General features: G+C 46.8%; 1 protein-coding gene across 1 annotated transcript in view; it reads right to left on the bottom strand.

Moving 5' to 3' along the window:
- Positions 1-2,181: 2,181 nt before the first annotated feature.
- Positions 2,182-21,117, bottom strand: part of cubn (cubilin (intrinsic factor-cobalamin receptor)) — a 59,727-nt gene continuing 40,791 nt past the window's right edge. Inside the window, exons 45-67 of the mRNA XM_060045054.1 lie at positions 20,803-20,981; positions 20,219-20,428; positions 19,697-19,837; positions 19,254-19,438; positions 18,385-18,556; positions 17,440-17,643; positions 17,011-17,160; positions 16,623-16,744; positions 15,684-15,909; positions 14,965-15,152; positions 12,832-12,988; positions 11,324-11,473; positions 10,452-10,640; positions 8,952-9,081; positions 8,325-8,542; positions 6,821-7,020; positions 6,117-6,279; positions 5,435-5,643; positions 4,913-5,057; positions 4,276-4,457; positions 3,681-3,846; positions 3,014-3,249; positions 2,182-2,582 (exon numbers count right to left, since the gene is read on the bottom strand). Coding sequence (XP_059901037.1) covers positions 2,475-2,582; positions 3,014-3,249; positions 3,681-3,846; positions 4,276-4,457; positions 4,913-5,057; positions 5,435-5,643; positions 6,117-6,279; positions 6,821-7,020; positions 8,325-8,542; positions 8,952-9,081; positions 10,452-10,640; positions 11,324-11,473; positions 12,832-12,988; positions 14,965-15,152; positions 15,684-15,909; positions 16,623-16,744; positions 17,011-17,160; positions 17,440-17,643; positions 18,385-18,556; positions 19,254-19,438; positions 19,697-19,837; positions 20,219-20,428; positions 20,803-20,981 — 4,030 coding nt within the window. The 3' untranslated portion in view covers positions 2,182-2,474. The remainder of the gene's footprint in view (positions 2,583-3,013; positions 3,250-3,680; positions 3,847-4,275; positions 4,458-4,912; positions 5,058-5,434; positions 5,644-6,116; positions 6,280-6,820; positions 7,021-8,324; positions 8,543-8,951; positions 9,082-10,451; positions 10,641-11,323; positions 11,474-12,831; positions 12,989-14,964; positions 15,153-15,683; positions 15,910-16,622; positions 16,745-17,010; positions 17,161-17,439; positions 17,644-18,384; positions 18,557-19,253; positions 19,439-19,696; positions 19,838-20,218; positions 20,429-20,802; positions 20,982-21,117) is intronic.

The raw sequence follows: 21,117 nt of genomic DNA on the forward strand, positions 1-21,117 counted from the left end.
TAAGGCCGAACTAGATGGCTAGAGTGAGTGTGAGTGTGTGTGCTTGTGTGTGTGTATTTGCGTGTTTGTGCATAGCCGTGTGCATGTTTTCTTCTCTCAGTTTCTCTGACTTTTGCAAAGTTGTTGATTTATTTTCTTATTTTGAAGCCAACATGGATGCACTGCTCCTCTATCTTTAGCCCTAACGTATTTGCAGAACTGTGAGAGGCACCAAGGGTTAACCTCACGAATCCCTGCTCACTGTGAGTGTGTGCATATGTGTGTGCACCCATGTGTTAATTTGTCAGCATAAAAGTAACACCTGTTTTTTCGTGCAGGGAATTTGTTTTCCAAATCCTTCGAACATACATTTTACACATATTCATTATAAGTGTGTTCTTATGGAATAACGTTTCATCTGTAAAGTAAAGTCCCTCATCTATGTTTAGATTTTTCAAACGATCATCCGGTTTTGGTCAAAACGACATTGACATCTAGCCAATCCTAATCCTAATCCAAATCCTGGTTTTGCCTGCATTGTTTATAAAATATAACTAATGGGTTTTAATATAACTAAGGGGACACGTAAATGTCCCCTTTCTGAAGCAGAAAAAAACGTCACAATACAACTTGTGAGAAGTAGGGTACATGGGAGTATGCAAGGCTTATATCAGGAGGAACATGCGGTCATGCATACTGTATAATAGCTCATACATAACATACAGATTTCTGTAGATCGTAACAGATCGCGCAGATAGACCTCCCCCCCCCCCCCACACAGTGTGTGTGTGTGTGTGTGGTGTGTGTGTGTGTGGGGGGGGGGGTCCATAAAAACAATCGCTTATTATCGGGACAACTAATCAGATATGAGTTATGTGAAAGCAACTTTAAATAATGTTCTCTTGATTAAAAGGAAAATACTTGGAGCCTGCTATGCAAAAACACACACATGTGGCATGTGCACCCACACGTACACACTCGCACTTTCTCTCTCCCTTCAAACACATGTATTCACACGTTCTCTTTCTCCCTCTCATTAGAGAGACATTTAAGGTGTTTATTTTTTCAGTCTGATTCTCCCACCTAAGTCATTAGGATTCCTTCCCACTTCCCCAGCACATTTACTCTCTCCCATGACATCTGACCTCTTTACATTCTACAGTGCGGCTCTCTTGTAACAACCGTGTGTGTGTATTTGTGTTTGTGCCTGTGTGTCCTAATGATGTCTAAAGAACCTTTGTAACTACGTTGATGCTCTAAGAAGCTACAAAGCCATAAGTGAAACAACATGTCCAGGAGTTGTGCAGACTGAAAGGAATTGTTTAAACATGGTCCTGGTATTTGTGTTCACATATTTGTGTTCAACTTTATATTTTCAAGGCATAGAGAATGGGATCTAATTTTGCCCGGTATGGAGAAGCTGTTAGACCTCTGAACCAAGCTGTAAAACAGCAACTAATACATTAGTTTGTAGTAATTACATGCAGCGGCAGTCAAAGTTAAACGTTTGGTTCGCTTTTTGGCTCATAGGAAAATTGTATAAGATTAAACTTTATTATTTGCAGGAAATTTAGGAGATGTGATAGTAGGCTCCATTTAAAAAATACTCATAATAGGCTTAAGTAGGATTAGAGCTTCTGCAAAAACATCTTAAGAATTGTTACTCATGCAGACCAGACCTGTGGAAAACGTATTTTGGTTGACCTTATTTGAATTCAACATGTTTGCCCATAGTGGAAAACTACCCATAAATAATTACCTAAATTGCTAGTTGGTAATACAAAATTATATTAACTTATATATCTTTCAAAATGCATGCTTGGCTATACTCTGCCAGTATTCGGTAATACCCTAATCAATATGATCAAGTTTAATACTCAATATTTAAATTGATCTCTTTCTGTCTACTGTGACTGGTGTTCTCCGGGTAGCAATGCATTCTGGGAATGACACTTGCCTCAAGCAGTTGAGCGTCTTATATGAAAGAGCACTTCTTAGGTCAGCCTAATCATACACTGCTCCACACGGCTGACCAAAAACAAGGAGAAAAAGGAATTTAGGCTACTTCATTTAATCTTCAAAGTGACTGCTCGGGTATAAACATTATAGACATTCCTTTGGAAAATGGGCTCCAGTCAGTGAGTTTTCCGCAAATCAGATTTTTGTCATTTATTACTGAGACAAGGAGCACAAGAGAAACAATTACCTCACAACAAAAGTCTCCTTTTATTAAGGTCATCACAAATTCCTCTTCCAAAATTCATGTATTTCCTATTAGCACAAAGATTTATACAAAAACTGATTAAAAAAATATAGCTGTTCATTAAACTATTTTCTGATGACTTTGATTTAAAAAAATATTTATTTACATTGATTTTGAAGCAGAACAATTGCAACAAATGTGTTTGTTTTTTCAAAGAGATTAATTAAACTGTAAACAGCTCTGTGTGTGCGCGTGTGTGTGTGCGTGCGTGTGTGTATCATGAATTCTCCTCTCAGCTGCTCCAAGTGAGTCGGAATCCCGAGGGCAGGACGCTGGACTGCGCCTGGAACACGATGTAGACGAGATGGGAGGAGGCGGTGAACGGAGCGATGTTGGTCTCCTGAGGAGGAAGACAGGGGGACACTTTACTGTGGAGCACACGTAGGTTCCACTAAACACACCCAAAGCTCTCTGAACAACGTGGGACTTTTTACTGAAGAAGTCTGGAATATATTTCAGAAGCAGCCAAATACTAGTCCTGCAAATCCGACTTTCAAAGTTCGGAGATTAGCCAAACATTAACAAAAGCGGAATCTCGGGACCACAGAACTCGGTTTGGGGAGGTCTCTCAGCCCATCAGAAACACCGAACACGATTACCAGTGTTTGACGGCTGCACTGGTAAATACCGCCAGTTCCCTTGTAAGATGAAATTCAGAACTGAGGGCCTCACACTCTGTCACATTTCACCGAAACAGCGTCCTGAAACAGCCCTCTTCAGTTCAGTGTGCTCCTAATACACAGTGTCTCCGTGAGGAGCCAGTCCACTCACCCGTCCGCAGTAGGGGCCCACGGGGGCCGTCGTGCTGTCCGGGCCGTCGTAGAGCTTCAGGAAGTTGTTCTGGCAGTCTCCGGGGTCGTCGATGCTGAGCTGGGCGAAGGTGACGGTGACCACGCGGCCCCTGGGAGCCCGGATGCCCCACTCGCAGTGCGTCCCATTGGGATAGGTTCCCGGGTAGTTGGGGCTGGCCACCGAGCCGTGGTCTCCGTACAGAGTGCCGCCGCAACCTGCCCAGAGACAGGCCAGGTATGTGTGACGCAAGTCTTGATTGGCTTATTATTTGGTCGATGGCCTTCACGCCACCTTCCTTTCTCTTTTAGTGTGCTGTGAGCCGGAAGGACACCTATGTATTTATAACGGTACCAAAAGCCCAGAGCACTCAAACCAGACTACATTGGAAAAAAACATTGATATGGATCAGCATTAACAAGACCAAGGTCTAGGGAAGGACTACCAGTGAGCTTACCTGTGGGTACCTTTGTTAATACAAAAAATAATATATCCGTCTCAGACCATAATAATAAATACAAACGCAACAGTGTTCATGGCCAAACGATTCGCTCGGTGTTGCTCAGACATCCGGATGTGAACTCATTAAGCCACATTCATGTCATATATTGATGGTAAATGTATAAAATATCACAAAAGACGGCGCCACCTTGCGGGGAGGAGGTCCACGTGGCCTCGAAGCCGTCCCGCACGTTGTTGAAGTCGCTCTTGAAGCGCAGGTAGAGCGCGTTGGTGCCGGGGAACACAGGGGCGGGCAGCCCGGAGCCGCAGAACCTCCCTAAGGGAGGGCTGGCGGCCGTGGAGCCGTTACGGACCTTACCCAGACATCAGAGCAGAACCACCAGACACAGTGAGGGACATACTTCTCAAGACGGCTGTGTTTGTGTGTGTGGGTGTTGGTGGGTGCACGTGGGTGGGTGCACGTGTGTGTGCGTTTGTGTGAGTGGAGTGGTGACGGCACACCACATCCACCACCAGTGGAGAGGTGAGTAATGATGCTGTCCAATTAGACACCAGGGGAGGTTTAGGGGAGACCACGTTGGTACAAAGATCCCGGTTTGGGAATTGGACCAGGACACCGGGCTTAGCACCCCTAGTCTTAATGAAGGGTGCCATGGGATCTTTAGTGACCCCAGGGAGGTCAGGACCTTGTTTCTCCTAGCCACCTTCATAAAACCGTGAATCATCATGTTGTTGCCATGGCGACGTTTGTGCGCGTACAGTCGCCACTGGGGCCCGCTCACCTCCAGGTAGTCGTAGGCGCAGAGGGAGTGTCCCTCTATGTCGAAGCTGTTGAAGAACAGGGAGATGGAGCTGCCCTGCGGAGCCATGAGCACCACGGTGCAGTCGGTGTTGTGAGGGTAGACGTCGGGCCAGCCAGGGCTCTTCAGGTAGCCGTAGGCCTGCTGGTAGGTGCGGCTGCAGCCTAGGGGAGGGGAGGGGGAATACAGTGTGCTGTCTCTATCGGGTAGCAGCGAGGAGTTACACACACACAGAGGTATACAAGAGCTCACCTTACGAATTTTGATCTGCACAACTTTAGTACAACAAATGTATTCACTTATTGTGCTTGCAGATCTACTAATCATACTGTGTATATGCCTATACATATTTTGTAGATCTTATGTGCATGCGTATTCTTGCATACTCTAGTATTTTCAATAATTCCAACACGGTATGTTAGGTGAGGGATGCTAAAGGTTCAGGTATGCAACAAGGAAACCCCTGGCAACTCATAACCAATCAGATAACAAAAGAAGTACCAACTGTATATCTAGACATGATACTAATACTGACCCTTCTGAATCTTAAGCATTGTAAACCTGCGTTTTACTCGTGGCTGATGTCATCGTTTCTAATAGTACTTAGCACCCCGCCTACCTGCCACCTGATAGGTCAAGCTCATGCCGTTTCCTGGCATAAAGGTGTCGGACTTCAAATGCAGACTTATGGTCCTTCCGTAGCTGTAGAAGTCCGGTACCGGGCTTTCACCGGCGCAGAACTTATGGGACTGGCCGTAGTCTCCCTGGAGAGAGACAGAGAGAGAGACAGAATTTGTCAGAATATAAATCTTAATTTAACTCATTGTTCTTTGAATCAAATGAAATCTGGTCAGATTGGGAAACAAATTAGCATAGCCCACTAACTAGTGCAACAAGGTCAGTGCAAACGTTAGGATTTTGCGTCCAAAACAAGAACAAATGCTGTTGAATGGCATCAGCGCCATCCATCTTGGAACAAGCTGATCCCGGCCTCTCGTATTAAAAAGAGGCGGAGGATAATGACAACGATGATACTTCCACTGTGTCTTTACTTGACTCACTTTAGTTCACTGCATACTTTGTATTTGAATGAAGTCTAATGTTTCCCAGATAGAAAGGCCCGAGCCCGTGCGCCGCTCACCACCGGCCAGTCCTTCATCTCCAGGTAGTTGCTGGAGCAGCTCTGGCCCGGCTGCAGGGTCCAGGTCTGGACGGACAGCTTGACCGACTCCTGGGGCGGGGCGTCGAGGATCCAGCGGCAGGAGGTCTGCGCCGGGTACGCGTTGGGGAAGAACGGCGAGGTGATGGTCTGGATCGCCGTGGTGGCGTTCAGCGTGCCGCCGCATAACACTGTGTATGGGGAGGCATTGGGGTACCTCCATCATTTCCTTTTTAGAGTATTATGGATGTCTAAAAGTACACGTATGTTTGAGTATTTAACACTGCTTGCCATTGATGCACCCTAAAAAAACATCATTGAGGTTCCCAGCAAATGTGGGTATGGGCAGGTTGGGTATGATGCTAAGAGATACTGATTGATGCATGAGCTGTCATCTGCGATTTCAAGTCTAGAGTGAAGAGCACTCGATTTCTGGACATGCATGTACCAAAAGGTCACCCAAAATGACCTTTGTTATGGAGCCAAGGGACAAATATCAATGTCGATTGAACATGAAAGTCAACTTTGTGCACGCTTATTCATTACAACTCGAATGAAAAAGCAATATGCAGCATAACAACCCTAATGTTGTAAATGAGTGGAGTCCAACCAGTGGCTCCACTGGATGGGCTTTAACCATAACTTTAATGAGAAGGTGTCTTACCGTCCATCCCCCTGTAGGTGGCGTTGAAGCCCCTCTTTTGCACAACGCTGTCAGTGACGAAGAGGACGGTCAGGAAGTTGCCTGACGACACAAAGGGCATGGGGACGGTGTTCCCGCAGAAGGAGCCAACCAGAGGGACGTTCACGTTGTCGCCATCATAGACCTTAAAGGCACAAAGAGAGAGTAAGAACACGAGAAGTAAAAGAGTAGGTGTGCATTGAGTTAAGAGGTGAAGCGAATGGGACATAAGGAAATAAAGAGCGGGGTTATCTAATAATTAAGATGAATAAATGTATTGTGACAAATCCTCAGATATTTTTTTTGCAATAGAAACGTTGATAGCTGCAGATGGAAAGTGACAGTGCTGGTTTTACTATCACTATGCAAATTACACCATAATGGTATGATAAAGATGAAGTAAGAATGATAGTCTTTTCATTTGCAACTATCATCCTCTCATTATATTTATTGTAAAAAGCATTCTTTTGGTTTTTCTTTTTTTTCCAAGCAGAGCACAAGGTCTGTTCTTACATGTGCTACATGTCCATTGTATATATGTACAACACACACACACACACACACACACACACACACACACACACACACACACACACACACACACACACACACACACACACACACACACACACACACACACACACACACACACACACACACACTTGAACTGAATCTCTTGCCGTTACCTTGATGTGGTCGTAGCGACAGTTGGGGGAGTTCTCCAGGTCGAAGGAGTCAAAGGTGAGGTTGATGAGCTTGTTGATGGGCATCTCGATGGTCCACAGACAGTTCAGGTACGGCTCGTAGCGGCTGTCCAGGTTGGTGTCCGGGGAGCCGAACATGCCCATGGGCATGGAGAGGTAACCCCCGCAACCCTGGGCCGGACCTGCATGAGACGGGAAATACAAAGATATAAAGTTAAGCCATTTTAAAAGACAGCGGGCCGACTTGAAGTGAAACAAACAAACAAAAGTAGTTTCCACAAGCCACTTTGAAAAGCCTTGCTTGATTCACTGGATTTGTGCTACGTCATTTCTATATGTATGATTGCAATACAAATAAAAAGTACATTTTATCTAATACATTTTATATAGATAATATATGTATATATTATATATTAATACAGTTTGTCTACAGTGTATTCATAGTTGAGTTGCCTGTTCATTGAGGTTGCTGGTCCAGGGTTGCACTGGCACACCCCGGAACACTCGCCATAGATACCCAGTACAGTGGTTCGATATGTGTGTGTACAGTCGCCCAGAAACATGATGTCACACCTTTGTGACATGCAGAGGCTACAGGACGGAGATGTTCTGCAGCAGCAAGACCACCACACCCAGCCCCTCCCTCCCTCCCTCCCTCCCTCCCTCCCTCCCTCCCATTCTCCTTCCCTCCCTCTTTCCCTCCCTCCTTCTCCCCCACCCTCCATCCCACCTTCCCTCCCTCCCTCCCTCCCTCTCCCCCTCCCTTCCTCCTTCTTCCCCTCCCTCCTCTCACCCCCTCCCTTCCTCCTTCTCCCCCCCCCTCCTCTCCCCTCCTCCCATCTTCCGTCCCTCCATCAAACCCTCCCTCCCTCCCTCCTTATCCCCCACCCTCCATCGCACCTCCCCTCCCTCCCTCCCTCTCCCCCTCCCTCCTCTCCCTCCCTCCCATCTTCCGTCCCTCCAGCCAACCCTCCCTCCCTCCCCCCATCCCTAGGCCATAGCCTGGCCAGTAAGTGAAGGCTGTGCCGATCCTTTGTGTGGGCAGAGGGGCCCAGGGGGAGTGCAGTGAGCTGGCTGAGGGGTTGGAATAATTGAGGTGTGCGACAGAGGGAGGGAGAGCAGGGAGGGTTTATGGGGAGTATATCAACAGAACCTCCTCCACCACCACCACCATCTTGGCCTTCTTGTTAGGAAGCAACCGTCAAAGGAGGTTGCGTTTTTCTGTTTATGTTTCTTATTTTTGGAGACGTCGATTCATATACACGGCAATAAAAATGCAGACGTTGCAGCAAATAATGTAGCAATACAAATTGACACACATTGTTGTCTAAATATGAAACGATAACCACTTATCGTTGAGTATTAAATAAAATGTGTAATAAATAAGTAAGCATATAATTAGCATACAGTCAATACCGTACAACCATACATTCAATCTACACATCAACAATTTTCAAAGCGTTTACAATAGGCCCCGCCCCCTCACCCAGGGTCCCGGAGTAGGTGGCGCGCCAGCCAATCCCGTTCACAGTCTGGTCGGTGACGAACAGGAGGTACAGCTGGTTGGTGGAGGAGCGCAGGTGGGGCGGCAGGGCCGTGCCGCAGAACTTGCCCAGCAGGGGCGCCGCTGTGCTGCCTCCGTCGTACACAGAGACGTGGTCGTAGCGACAGCTGGAGGACGCCTCCAGGTGGAAGGTGTTGAACCTGGGGGGGGCAAGGGGCAGCCGGGCATCACTCGGAGGGAATCCACCATGTTATCTGCCGCTCAGGCACAAGTGTGGCTGAACACAGGCATGTAAACTGTGTTTGTGTGTGTGAACAACAGGCCCATAATAACAACAAGCATAGGCTGACAGATCTATGGGCCAATGGCAGTGCGCAAAAATGTCTTAAATTGGCTGCCATTGTGGTCCCTTGAGCGATGAGCGATTAGCTCGCGCTCGCTCTCTCTCTCTCTCTCTCTCTCTCTCTCTCTCTCTCTCTCTCTCTCTCTCTCTCTCTCTCTCTCTCTCTCTCTCTCTCTCTCTCTCTCTCTCTCTCTCTCTCTCTCTCTCTCTCTCTCTCTCTCTCTCTCTCTCTCTCTCTCTCTCTCTCTCTCTCTCTCTCTCCGTACTTGAGGTCGAGGACTCTGTCGCTGGTGGTCATGATGTGGTAGGAGCAGTTGATGTTGTGATGGTAGTTGGTCTCTGAGATGGCGGGGCTGCTCACCGTCCCCGATGTGCTGTTGAAGAAACCTCCACATGCTGGGGAACAGTAGAAGATCGACACACGCGCACACACACACACAGGTACACACACACACACACACACACACACACACACACACACACACACACACACACACAGGAAGGCATGGGGGTGCACACGCATACACACGCACAGGCACACAGAAAATATCAATGGTTAAAAAGACATGGTTAACAAAACATTAAAATATTTGAAAAGCATATAATTTCTGATAGAATATGAGATGGGGACATAGAGGTGAAGAGAGGTGCTAAAAGCAATGATGATCAGAGCTCATATAACTGTTCCTCAAGGCTGTATTCTCAAGCACATGTACCCCCTGGGAACAAGTGACAACTCTACATGAGCCCAGTTTGAAGCATGACAAGTATGAAATAAGATCAGAAGCCTTGCTAAAGTTAGTGCTGGATCAGGTGCAATCCGTGACACTGCAATTTCAGACAGAATGGGGTGTTATTGAATGTGCATGTTTGTGTTTATGTGAGTGTGCCTGTGAGTTTTTTTATCATGCGTATGCGCGCGTGCGTGCGTGCGTGCGTGCGGGCTGGTTTGCCAAAAATCAGCATGGCACTTCAGTTTCTATCTCGTCTAAGTGTTGTCTTGTCACTTACATTTAGGCTCCGTGTATTTTCCTCTTAGGGTTATTTTTGTTTTCCGAAAGAAGGGGATGGGCGGGGGGGGGGGGGGGTGCACTCATGTTTTGTTCACAGGTTGTTATGATGTAGGCTACGGTTTCACTCTTTCAACTCCACTCTCTCTCTCTCGTTTCCTCTTTTCCTCTGGTCCACTGCCGCGTCCTATTCTCTCCATCGGGCCGCCCTGGTCAAATCCCCTCTGATTGTTCCAAAAGCGCAGCGTCCTGCCATTCCTGGCATTCCCCCCCGCCGAACGGACCACTCCACGCATTCCCCTGCCGGCCGCTTGTAAACAGCTCGCCACCCCGAAAAACCGCCCAGTCCCACGGGTGGCGAACGGGAGGAGGAGGGGGGGGGGGGGGGGGTATGGAGGAGTTTGAACCAGCGCCGCTGGTTTTAGCGATGACGAAGCAAATTGCTTCACATTGAGACAGTTTCAGCCCGGGGGTCGATTGACCGACTCAAGGCCGTAGTTTGGGCTTCATGACGAAATGAACAATGAGCAATTCATTTATAATCACGAGAGAGAGCGATCCAAATGTCCCACATCAATCAGGGTTTGATTGATGTGCAAGATTATTACGATTATTTGCTTTCTGTCTGTTCGCGACGCACCTGCCTCCCTCCCGAGGCGAGAGAGTCGAGAACAAATGTGTCAAGTGCCAAGGTGTGTCTGATAACCGCACCTACAAACTGTACTCAGGGGAGCGTGCAGTATTCACATCACTCACATAAGGCGCGGTACTCGGCCAGGAAGCCGTTGTCGGACAAGGCGGAGTCGGAGTAGAAGTTGAGCAGCATGGGGCCGAAGGTGGAGAAGGGTCCTGGGATGGTGGTGCCACAGAGGGTGGCCAGGGGGCCTTGGGTGGGGGCCACGCCCCTGTAGATCTTTAGCCCGTCAAAGGTGCAGGTGGGGTAGGCTAGGGAGAAGCAGAGCCAGAGGTAGGCTGTGATCGCTCTTGTGGTGTGACAGATAAACAGACAGGGCTCACGTTCAATGTGAGTTTTGAACTTGTTACTAATTATTATACAGTTAGTTATTCCCTAAGTAACTTTTGTTTTGCTTGTTCATGCAACCATTATATATCGGCCCATTTCGGGCACCTTTGACACTCATAAACATCCCTGGGAAGAAATAATATATCCAATACATATTTAAAGGTGTTGCACGTACGATTTAAGCTATAATTTGAGTCTTAGTTGTTAGAAATGCCAATGCGCTTTTAGTGATTGAGATGGGCTCTGAGACTCATTGTTTTAGGTTGACTCTTTCTGGGGTTGTTCATTTCCTTATTTGTTCTATTCAAATCTTGCTCTCTTTTCCCCTCTTCTGCTCTCCATCTCTTACCTAAAGCAGCTTGAATCCCAGGGATCTTACCAGCCCCAACCAAGGGTGACTAGTACACTGTTCAATAAAACACCAAAAACCAATGAATCCACCTTACAGCCAGAGACTAAGAGCTATTGATTCAGAATTGGGACCAGGTCCACCAACTGATTCAACTGCATCTCTATAGCTCGGTTTGTGCAAATCACTGATTAAAACACATGAACCAATGGAGTATTAGGTTTCAATCGGCGTTGACGCGTGTCTGGGGGTTACCTTCCACTTGGAAGGACCTGAAGGTGAGGACGATGATGGTGCGCGCCCCGGCGTCGATGGTGTAGTTACAGTTGGAGTGGTTGGGGTAGTTGGCCGGGTAGTTGGGGGAGACCACGCGCCCGCTGCGGGCTGTGAAGTTGGCCCCGCACCCTGAGGGGTTTGTTCAAAGGGACGGCAGGGCAGTTAGCCGTACTCAAAGGTCAAAGGTTTTTTTATTCGCCATTTGTGCAAAAAAATCAGACAGTCTAAACACATAGGAATTCTTGTGCAGGGCTTCCCAAGTCAAGGGAGAGAAGCACAATAAATAGTAATAATAAAAAAAATAAAAATAAATGTGATATAAGGATAAATTGCACATTATGCATTGCAGCGCAGAGAGCACCACAATAATAGTGATTACAAATATACATATTAAATGAAGAAACTGAGATAAGAACACAGTGCACATTATACACTGCAGTGTACTTAGCTATTCAGCAGTGTAACCATACTATATGACCACATGTAGCAGCGTTATTGCACGTAGGAAGTGGGGGTAGGGTGGTGAGGGATATTGCACATTGTATTTTTTCAGATGTACTCTGTTTTTGCCAACAGTCTCACTGTGGCAGGGAAGAAGCTGTTGAGGAATCTTGTTGTGTGTGTGATGACACTGTCTGCTCTGCTGTGTCTGAGGCTGTATTTGCATTGTTTGTTTGAGCAGAGGGTGAGCTGGGTGGAGGGAGTCTCTGATGATTCTCTCTGCCCTTTTACAGCAGCGCTGACTGTAAATAGAGTCCGTGGAGGGAAGTGTGGTCCCAATGATCCTTTCTGCAGTCTTTTTGACCCTTTGGAGCGACCAAAGGTACCGCATTCATGCATACATACATCCAGTCAAAATATATATAGAAAGACCTATATGCATGATTACAAACATACATACATGCATCATATGTGCAATATTCCTAAATACACACACACACACGTCACACACACACACACACGTCACACACACACACACACGTCACACACACACACACACACACACACACACACACACACACACACACACACACACACACACACACACACACACACACACACACACACACACACACAAAGATATGTGTATAATAATGCAGCACATACGGTACTTTGGATAATGTTTACCACAAACTGTAATGTTAACAAGGCGTATTTATTGATTTAACATTACCACTGCTACGACTCCTACATCACGTACTTAGAAAAGTGATCAGCTTCTATTTAGGGGAAGGGGTAAGAAAATGGGGTAAGAAAAGGGGTAAGAAATGGGATTGGGCCTAAAGCCCAATCCCATTTCTACCCCTTCCCCCTTCCCCCTTCAAAACAAGGGGGAGAGGTAAGGGGAAGGGGTAAGGGGTAGAAATGGGATTGGGCCTTAGAATTTGCGCTGGGATATTTGTTCCACGGATTATTCCGGAAGTACTCGACCACATGACCGATAAAGAAACATCGTGGCCCACGGGAGCCTCCCTCAGCTGCCTTACTGGAGGTGAAGGAGGCGAAGAAGCCCTTGCCCGCGGGGCCGGAGGCCTGGAGGCGGGCGGTGAGGACGTTGGTGGGGGCGATGATGGGGCCTGGCGCCGTGGAGCCACAGCCCGTGGCCAACAGGGTCTCATCCGTCTGGCTGCTGCCGGACCACACCTGGCCGGGAGGACACACACGCATGGGAGGATGGGTACCAACACGAATACCAACACGGGTATGAACATGAACATGAACATGAATATGAACATGAATATGAACATGAATATGAATACGAATATGAACATGAATATGAACACGAATATGAACCTGAATGTGAACATGGATATGAACACGAATATGAACATGAATGTGAACATGGATATCAACACGAATATGAACACGAATATGAACATGAATGTGAATACGAATGTGAACATGGATATGAATAAGAATGGGAATATGATTATGAATATGAATATGAAAACGAATATGAACATGAATAGGAATATGCCTAAGAATACTAATATTAACACGGGTATGAATAGAGACAGCCGCGTCGACATGAATGACCTTATGAATATGAATCATAATTTATATAAACAATCATATAACTATGAATATAAATATGAGTATGAATAGAAACACAAATACGGATACGAATATGAACCTTAATGAGATTAGGATGAATATGAAGTGATAAGATCGTCGATTATTATTATTTAGACAGATTATGTCCCTTAAATAAATGACCATCATTATTAACTTCTACCGTGAATCACAACCAACATTTGAAGACTATGTTTAGCCTGCCTACCTCGAGGCCTACAAATTAGAAGGAGTGTTGACTAGGGGTGTATAAAAAACTGACAGCTAAGATAAGGGTAAGATACAAATAATAATAATACATTTAATTTAGAGGCGCCTTTCAAGGCGCCTTTTTTATACTATACTGTATATATATACAGTATAGTACAAGGTGTGGGTAGGTATGTGTCTTTATTAGGGAGGGACAGAGTGGAAAGCGTTAAGGCATGTGTGTGCATTTTTGTTCGTGTGCAACGTGATTGGATTTAGCTGGGTTAATAAACCATGCCGGTCCCACGGAGGTGAACTCCATGTGGGTCTTATGGATTATCTGCTGACGGTGCAACATGGCACAAAGTGCTGAGGTCAGCGCAGTAAACATGTTCTCTCCATGTCCAACTTTACTGCCGCATTGTAAATCTCTCTGCTCTCCGTTACCATTAATATACTGGACATGCACTCCATGACCACATTCAACTCTGCTGCTACGACATTAGCATGTCTAACATGTACATGTCTTTAGCTTTTTTACCTACCTGTCCCTGGTGTCCATGTTGTTATAATTAGACAACTCTGCAACATGCAGTAAAATAATGCACACAGAACGATATTAACTATCAGCTCACTTATTCTTCTTGTAGGTCGTTCGTCTACCTATTGTCTATTTGGTGTGTCTGCCCCGCTCTGTCAATATCTACCTATTCTCTGTTCCCTCAATCCTGGGAATCGCTCCATCTCCCCATTGTCTTTCATCTCCCGCCATACATACCCCCACCCTTCTTCCTACTCTCTTGGGAATCTTCTCTTTGGAATGTAATGACATTTACTGGATGGACGTTCAGAAAATAAAGCTGAAGCAATACAAAAACAAGACAGTTAATATCTGGGTGATCACTATTCAAATAACAATAACACGAGATAGAATCAAATTCGATGGATTTCCACAACGCCCCATTTCTCTCACTCAATCAATAATCGATTTTTATAACAATATATCTCTTCCTTCCCTTTGTTGCTCCATCCGTCCTTGCACCCTCCTCCCTCAAAACTCCACCCCCCCCCATCACTATTCCATCTCTCCCTCCCTCAATTCTCCTTCCCTCCCACACTGCTCCCTCCCACACTGCTCCCTCCCTCACTGATCCCTCCCTCCCTCCCTCCCTCGCCGCTCCCTCCCTCACTGATCCCTCCCTCCCTCACTCCCTCGCCACTCCCTCCATCACTTCTCCGTCCCTCTATCCCTCAACCTCCCCTCCCCCCCCCATCCGGAATTCCTTCAACCTCCTTGCCCCCTTCCCTCCCTCCTCCCCCCCTCCCCCCTCCCCCCCTCCCCACCCCGGCCCCTTTACCTTAACGTAGCTGCTCTGGCAGGTCCCGCTGTCGTCCGGGATCTGGAACTCCCCCTGGAAGCTCATCTCCAGGTGGCTGCCCTCGTGGCCCACCAGCTGCCAGGAGCACTCTGCGTTGGCGGGGAAGTCCTGCGGGTAGCCGGGGGAGCGGACGGAGCCCGAGGCGACGTGCATCACGCCGCCGCAGCCTGGGTCAGCGAGGACGACAGAGTGTGTGGATCCGTTGGGGTTTCATTACCTCTGCGTTTGTTTCACGTCGTCGCTCAATGTCGTCATTACTCGCCCATGGAGTCCGTAGGCAAGGAGAGACATCGCTCACTTTGTATTTCACAGCCTCGATTATATCGCATGACGTTGTTATTAGTTACTTTAGGTGGCTCGAGAAACACATCGTTGATCAAGGTATTCTTTATATTTACATTTAGCAGATGCTTTCAAACAAAGTGAGGGGAGGCTTTTATTCGAAGTGAGGCTGAGAAAAATCAAAACAAATCGCATTTGTCGTTATGTAAAAAGTGCTGAAAAATAAAACACCTAGTTTAAACACAAACACCTGGAGAAAGTGGCAGGTATTCATACTAATCAGAGATTCAAGTAAGGTAATTCACCGTAACAAAAATATATATTGTGGTCAATAACCATTTCATTACAGTGCTGTCACTCATGAGTATCTACATCATAAAGATGGGAATCTGAGAAACGGTGAAGCTGCTGCCCACCTGAGGAGTCTGCCGTCCAGGAGGCCACAAAGCCCCCTTTGGACACGCTGTGGTCGCCCAGGAACACCACCGCCATCTTACTGGATCCTGATTGGACGGTTCCCGGGGAGTTGGTGCCGCAATACTGGCCAATGACGGGCGAGCCGGGGGAGGCGCCGTTGAAGATGGTGAGCGAGTCCCAGCTGCACTGGCTGTGGGCCTCCAGGCTGAAGTAGGTGAAGGTGAGCTGCAGACAGACGCAGGTCAGACACAGGACAGACAGCGATGCTTGGACATGTGGGATAGTTACTGCTTGGGAGCATTACAAATAGATAATAAACATAATGATAATGACTGACCCTGTGATTTTGTTTGCTATGCTGCTCTGCAGTCTCCTTAGTTGTTTATTTTAAAGTAATTAAGTAATTGATTGTATATTTTCATTTTTGGCCGCCTCACTTTTAGGACGGTTTGAATGAAAGCACTACTAAATCTAGGTATTTGGGCCGGAAAGGTCTGGGTTAAATGCTCAAAACTTGTTCATGCTAGCGAAAAGAGACAAAGGAGCACTGAGGGGTTCTTACACAACTCTGTGGCATTTTTGTGATTTCATTTATGAATTATGAAAACTGATTAAGTAACTGAGCTCGGATCAGGATGAGTCAGCAGGAGAATGTCAAATTCTCTATCAGCATAAATACCACAGACATTTTGTAATAAATTACATCCATCAGTCTAACTTTCTAACTCTTTCAGTTACATGAACAGTTGCTCATTCAGAAAACTTTTATATCTCAACAACATACACAGGCTAGCTTGCAAACAAACGGACCAACTAGGAATCCTAGCCTTTCAATGTCACAACATAATCCAAAACTCTCTCTCGTCTAGTCTATTTGACCTGTTTAATATTTCATAAATAATTATATAATCTCTACTCTTAGTCTACAGCTAACTCACGGTGATGGTGTGGCCCTCAGGGGCCTCGAGAAGCCAGGCACAGCGACTGGGGCCCGGGTAGTGGTCGGGGTAGTTGGGGCTGGAGATCACACCTCCCTCTCCGGACTGCCATCCACCACAATCTAAAAGATGCAAAATAAGAATTATACATAGAATAGAATAATACAAAATAATTAGGTACATAGGCCTTTATATTTATATACATATATATATATATATATATATATATATATATATATATATATATATATGTTTGAAAATGTGCATTCATTTATTAAAGCAAATTCAATAAAATTGAATCAGAAAAAGAAGATATGGCTGATATGTTCAATGTATTTCCCATGGTTGAGTTTATTGAGTATATTTAGTTTCTTCTATGGGAACCGACCAGAGAACATGTACTGGGCCATGAAGCCCAGGTCCCCCTCGGCCTGGTCCGTCTGGAAGTGGACCCACAGCTCGGAGGTGAACACCACGATGGGCACCTGGGGCGTGGTCTGACCACAGAACTTAGCCAGCAACTCCCCGTTGTGGTCACCTGCAGAGAAGGGGGGGGGGGGGGGGGGGGGGGGAAGAGAGAGAGAGAGAGAGAGAGAGAGAGAGAGAGAGAGAGAGAGAGAGAGAGAGAGAGAGAGAGAGAGAGAGAGAGAGAGAGAGATATAACTAACTATAACTTAGAACTATTAACTTAAACTTAAATAAGGACATAATCCAGCCGAAAATAACTATTGTGCACCCACATCACAACAGGTTACATCAAAGAACATCTGTGGTGAAAACGTGTTCCGTTCCAGTGATCTTCCCTCACGTCACTCACCCAGGCGGAACTGCAGGTAGTCCGATTCACAGGTCTGGTGGTGTTCCAGGTGGAGGTCCTCTAGCACCACCACGATGGAGGAGTTGACGCGCCGCGGGTTCTGGATCAGCCACTCACAGTTCAGGTTGCTGCTGTAGTTGGACACCAGGTACCCCGGGGAGGTGATGTTCCCCCCGGCGGGGTTGTCCAGAATACCGCCGCACACTGCGTCAGAGACAATGTCAGAGGAGATACTTGAGAATGAAGGATTCCTACTGCTACTCTGGACAGCTGTTTCGTTTCTTTTAAAACCGAATCATGCGGTGCTTGGAATTGCTGTTGGTAGCACTTCAGATTTGGATTGTATGCTTTGATTCACTTCGGACATCAGCTAAATGACTCAATGGAAAATGTAAATGCAGAGAATTCAATCAAAACAAACAGCCAAACTGTATTAGGCTAAGAAGATAAGTCCCTCAAGGGATTTGGAGTTTGATGTCCAAGAAACACACAACTTTAATTCATTACTGTATTTGAGATCTGTGTAGAGATGAGGTCATCATCGTGTTTCCCCTTACTCAGTGTGAATAAGTCAAGGTACTTATCCATGAATCATTCATGACTCATAGGTGAATGCATACAACATTTTCATTGCACCCTTTGTGTTTCAAGATTCTGAAACTGAAAGGGCTCACGACTGTCTTTTATCTTATTTAAAAGAGCAGCAAAAGAGTTCTGCAATAACACAGTAGGACTGCTGGATCCGAGATAAGTCAAAACACAAATCCGGTTTCGATGACATGATCGACGTTCAAAGCTTTTCTGCGATTCTTTTCAAGGAAACGCAACCGACGTCACAGACATGAAGATGCCCTCTCCTATACTGGAGAACACCCGATCGTGACGGTTCCCCTTTCATCACACAAAACTCTAGGTCCTCGTCCTGGTAGGTCCTCATCCCCTGACCTGCAGCCTCGTCCGAGGAGTAGGACGCCGTGAAGCCGCCGTTGGACACGGACGCGTCGGTGCGGAACACCACCGTCATGGTGCGGCCCGAGGTCCGGACCTGGGTGCCCGTCGGGACCGAGCCGCAGTAGCGGGTCAGTAGCGGAGAGTCTTCCGTCACACCGTTCAGGACCTGAGGGAGGGGAGAGGTGAAGAGGGAGAGGGAGAGGGGGGGGAGGGAGAGGAAGAGGTAGAGGGAGGAGGGAGGGAGAGGGAGGAGGGAGGGAGAGGGAGAGGGAAGGAGAGGGGGGGGGAGGGAGAGGAAGAGGTAGAGGGAGGAGGAAGAGGAAGAGGAAGAGGAAGAGGAAGAGAGAGAGGGAGAGGGAGGAGGAGGAGGGAGAGGAAGAAGGAGAGGAAGAAGGAGAGGGAGAGGGACAAAGACAAAGGGTTTAAGGATTCCAACTGCTCCTGGTGTTGCGGAAATATGTCATGTTGAAGAATGAAGACAAGGGATGGTATATAAAGTCTGTGTCACTACTGAAGGTCACTATTTGATAAAAAAAGTTTGAATGATGATTGTTATTGTGCTCATTTTTAGTTCAGACAAATCCTGACTGGAAAAAAACGCAATAGTTAATCAGTGCCATACAGAAGACATACAAACAGTGACTAATAATCACTGATGAGTGTTTTAATGATCAGGATCTAAATCCTGACATTGAGCTATTCAAATAATTTTCTTGAAGCAACACTCGGTCAAAAATTTACATAAGCCTATGCAAATTTGCGCATTCAACTTCACCATCAGCATCATCATCATCATCATCATCATCATCACCATCATCATCACCATCACCATCATCATCTAGAGAGTGTGCGGCGGCCCGTACCTCAACGTAGTCAAAGTAACAGGAGGTTTCGGAGCCCTCCAGCCTCATGTCGTTGATGGTGAGGGTGACCCTGCGGCCCCGGGGGACGACGACCAGCCAGCGACAGACGCGGCTGTGGGGGTAGAGGTTGGGGTAGTTGGGGGATGAGATGGTGCCTGAGGGGGCGTTGAGCTCTCCTCCACACCCTAGGAAGGATCAAACAGATTCGGTTCAGTTCCTGTGCCAATGCTTTCAAAATGTCCAATTTGTTGATGCTCTTTGAGCTTGATTTATTTTTTTTCTTCATTGTGCAATATATGAGAAATTAAATTCCTTGTATTTTCAGACTATCTTGGCAGTTAAAGCTTTCAGATTTCGATTAAATATTATATAGACAGTGAAAACATCTCTCTGTATCTTAGAATAGGAGCTGTTTGTTAGCGTGACCTGAGGACCAACCGTACCATCCAAGCTAGCTTGGAAAGAGAGGCTGAAGCCAGGAGCGCTCATGCTTGCATCGCTGACGAACTTAACGTAAGCAAAGCTGTCGCTGGTGTCTATGGCCGCTGGGATGCTGTTGCCGCAGTGCCTGCCCAGAACACGCCCTGGGAAGAATTGACAAAAATATAGAAACATTGTATATCGTGTCCGAAAAGCTTGTTATTATGTTTCTTGAATTTTATGGTGCTAAATGTTTGTTAATTTATAAAATGTATTCAATAGTGGTGGCTAGCTAGCGTTAGTGCCCTGTAGTAGCTAGCTTGCATTACTGACCTGCGGTAGCTAGCTAGTGTTGGTGACTTATGGTAGCTAGGTAACGTCGGTGACCTGTGGTAACTAGCTAGCGTTAATGACCTGTGGTAGCTAGCTAGTGTTGGTGACTTATGGTAGCTAGGTAACGTTGGTGACCTGTGGTATTACTAGCTAGCGTTAATGACCTGTGGTAGCTAGCTAGCATTAGTGACCTGTGGTATTCTGTACCCTACCTGAGGCGTTGTACTCTCGGATCTCCACATAGTCCTTGGAGCAGTCGGGGCTGGCCTGCAGGTCGAGGGCCCCATAGCTGAGGGTGAGGAAGTGCCCTGTGGGGCCCTCCAGGTACCACTCACAGGCCGAGCCGTCGGGGTAGTTGGCCCCGGGGAGGCCAGGGCTCTTAATGGTGCCGTTCTGGCCGATGTAGGTTCCACCGCACGTGGCTGAGGAACGTAACACATGAGGGGGAAATGTCTTCTTCTATTCCTTTTAATACCAAATAATGGTCGACTTTCATAATTCATAGATTGTATCATTTTGTAATTAGTTTCAAATTATTTTTTACTTAAACGCACTTATTCAATTACTATACTTAAACACTTTTTCAAACACAGTCTGGAAGTTGTAAGTTAGTTCTTATGGGCATGTATGTTATACCTGTGTGTGTGTGTGTGTGCCTGTGTGTATGTGTGTATGTGTGCGTGTGTGTGTGTGTGTCCAACGTTTAAAGCGAGTATGTGCTGTACCCACTTGTCTGTCAGCTTGAACATTAACAGCATTATGTCTACAGAGCCCCCCCTCCCCCACCGGCTCTCACCTATGGAGTACTTGGCCTTGAAGCCCTTGTGTGTGACGCTGGTGTCCGTGCGGAACCTCAGCAGCATGGAGGAGCCCGTTGAGCGCTGGGTGGAGGGCCGCGTGGCGCCGCACAGCTTTGCGATGAGGTCGGCTTCTGTCGTGACGCCGTCTCGCACCTCCAGGTAGTCATGCAAACAGCTGGGAGAGGGAGGAGGAGGAGGAGGTGGGCGTGGGCACTTCACCTTCCCCTCAAGGCTGAGAGAAGCTCTCGAGATTGTATAGCTTATCCGGTTCTATCGTCACACAATTTCCGTTGGTTTCCGCTGTGTAAGTC

The sequence above is a fragment of the Gadus macrocephalus genome, chromosome 23 (genome assembly GCF_031168955.1).
Source record: "Gadus macrocephalus chromosome 23, ASM3116895v1".
In the NCBI taxonomy this organism is placed as follows: domain Eukaryota; kingdom Metazoa; phylum Chordata; class Actinopteri; order Gadiformes; family Gadidae; genus Gadus; species Gadus macrocephalus.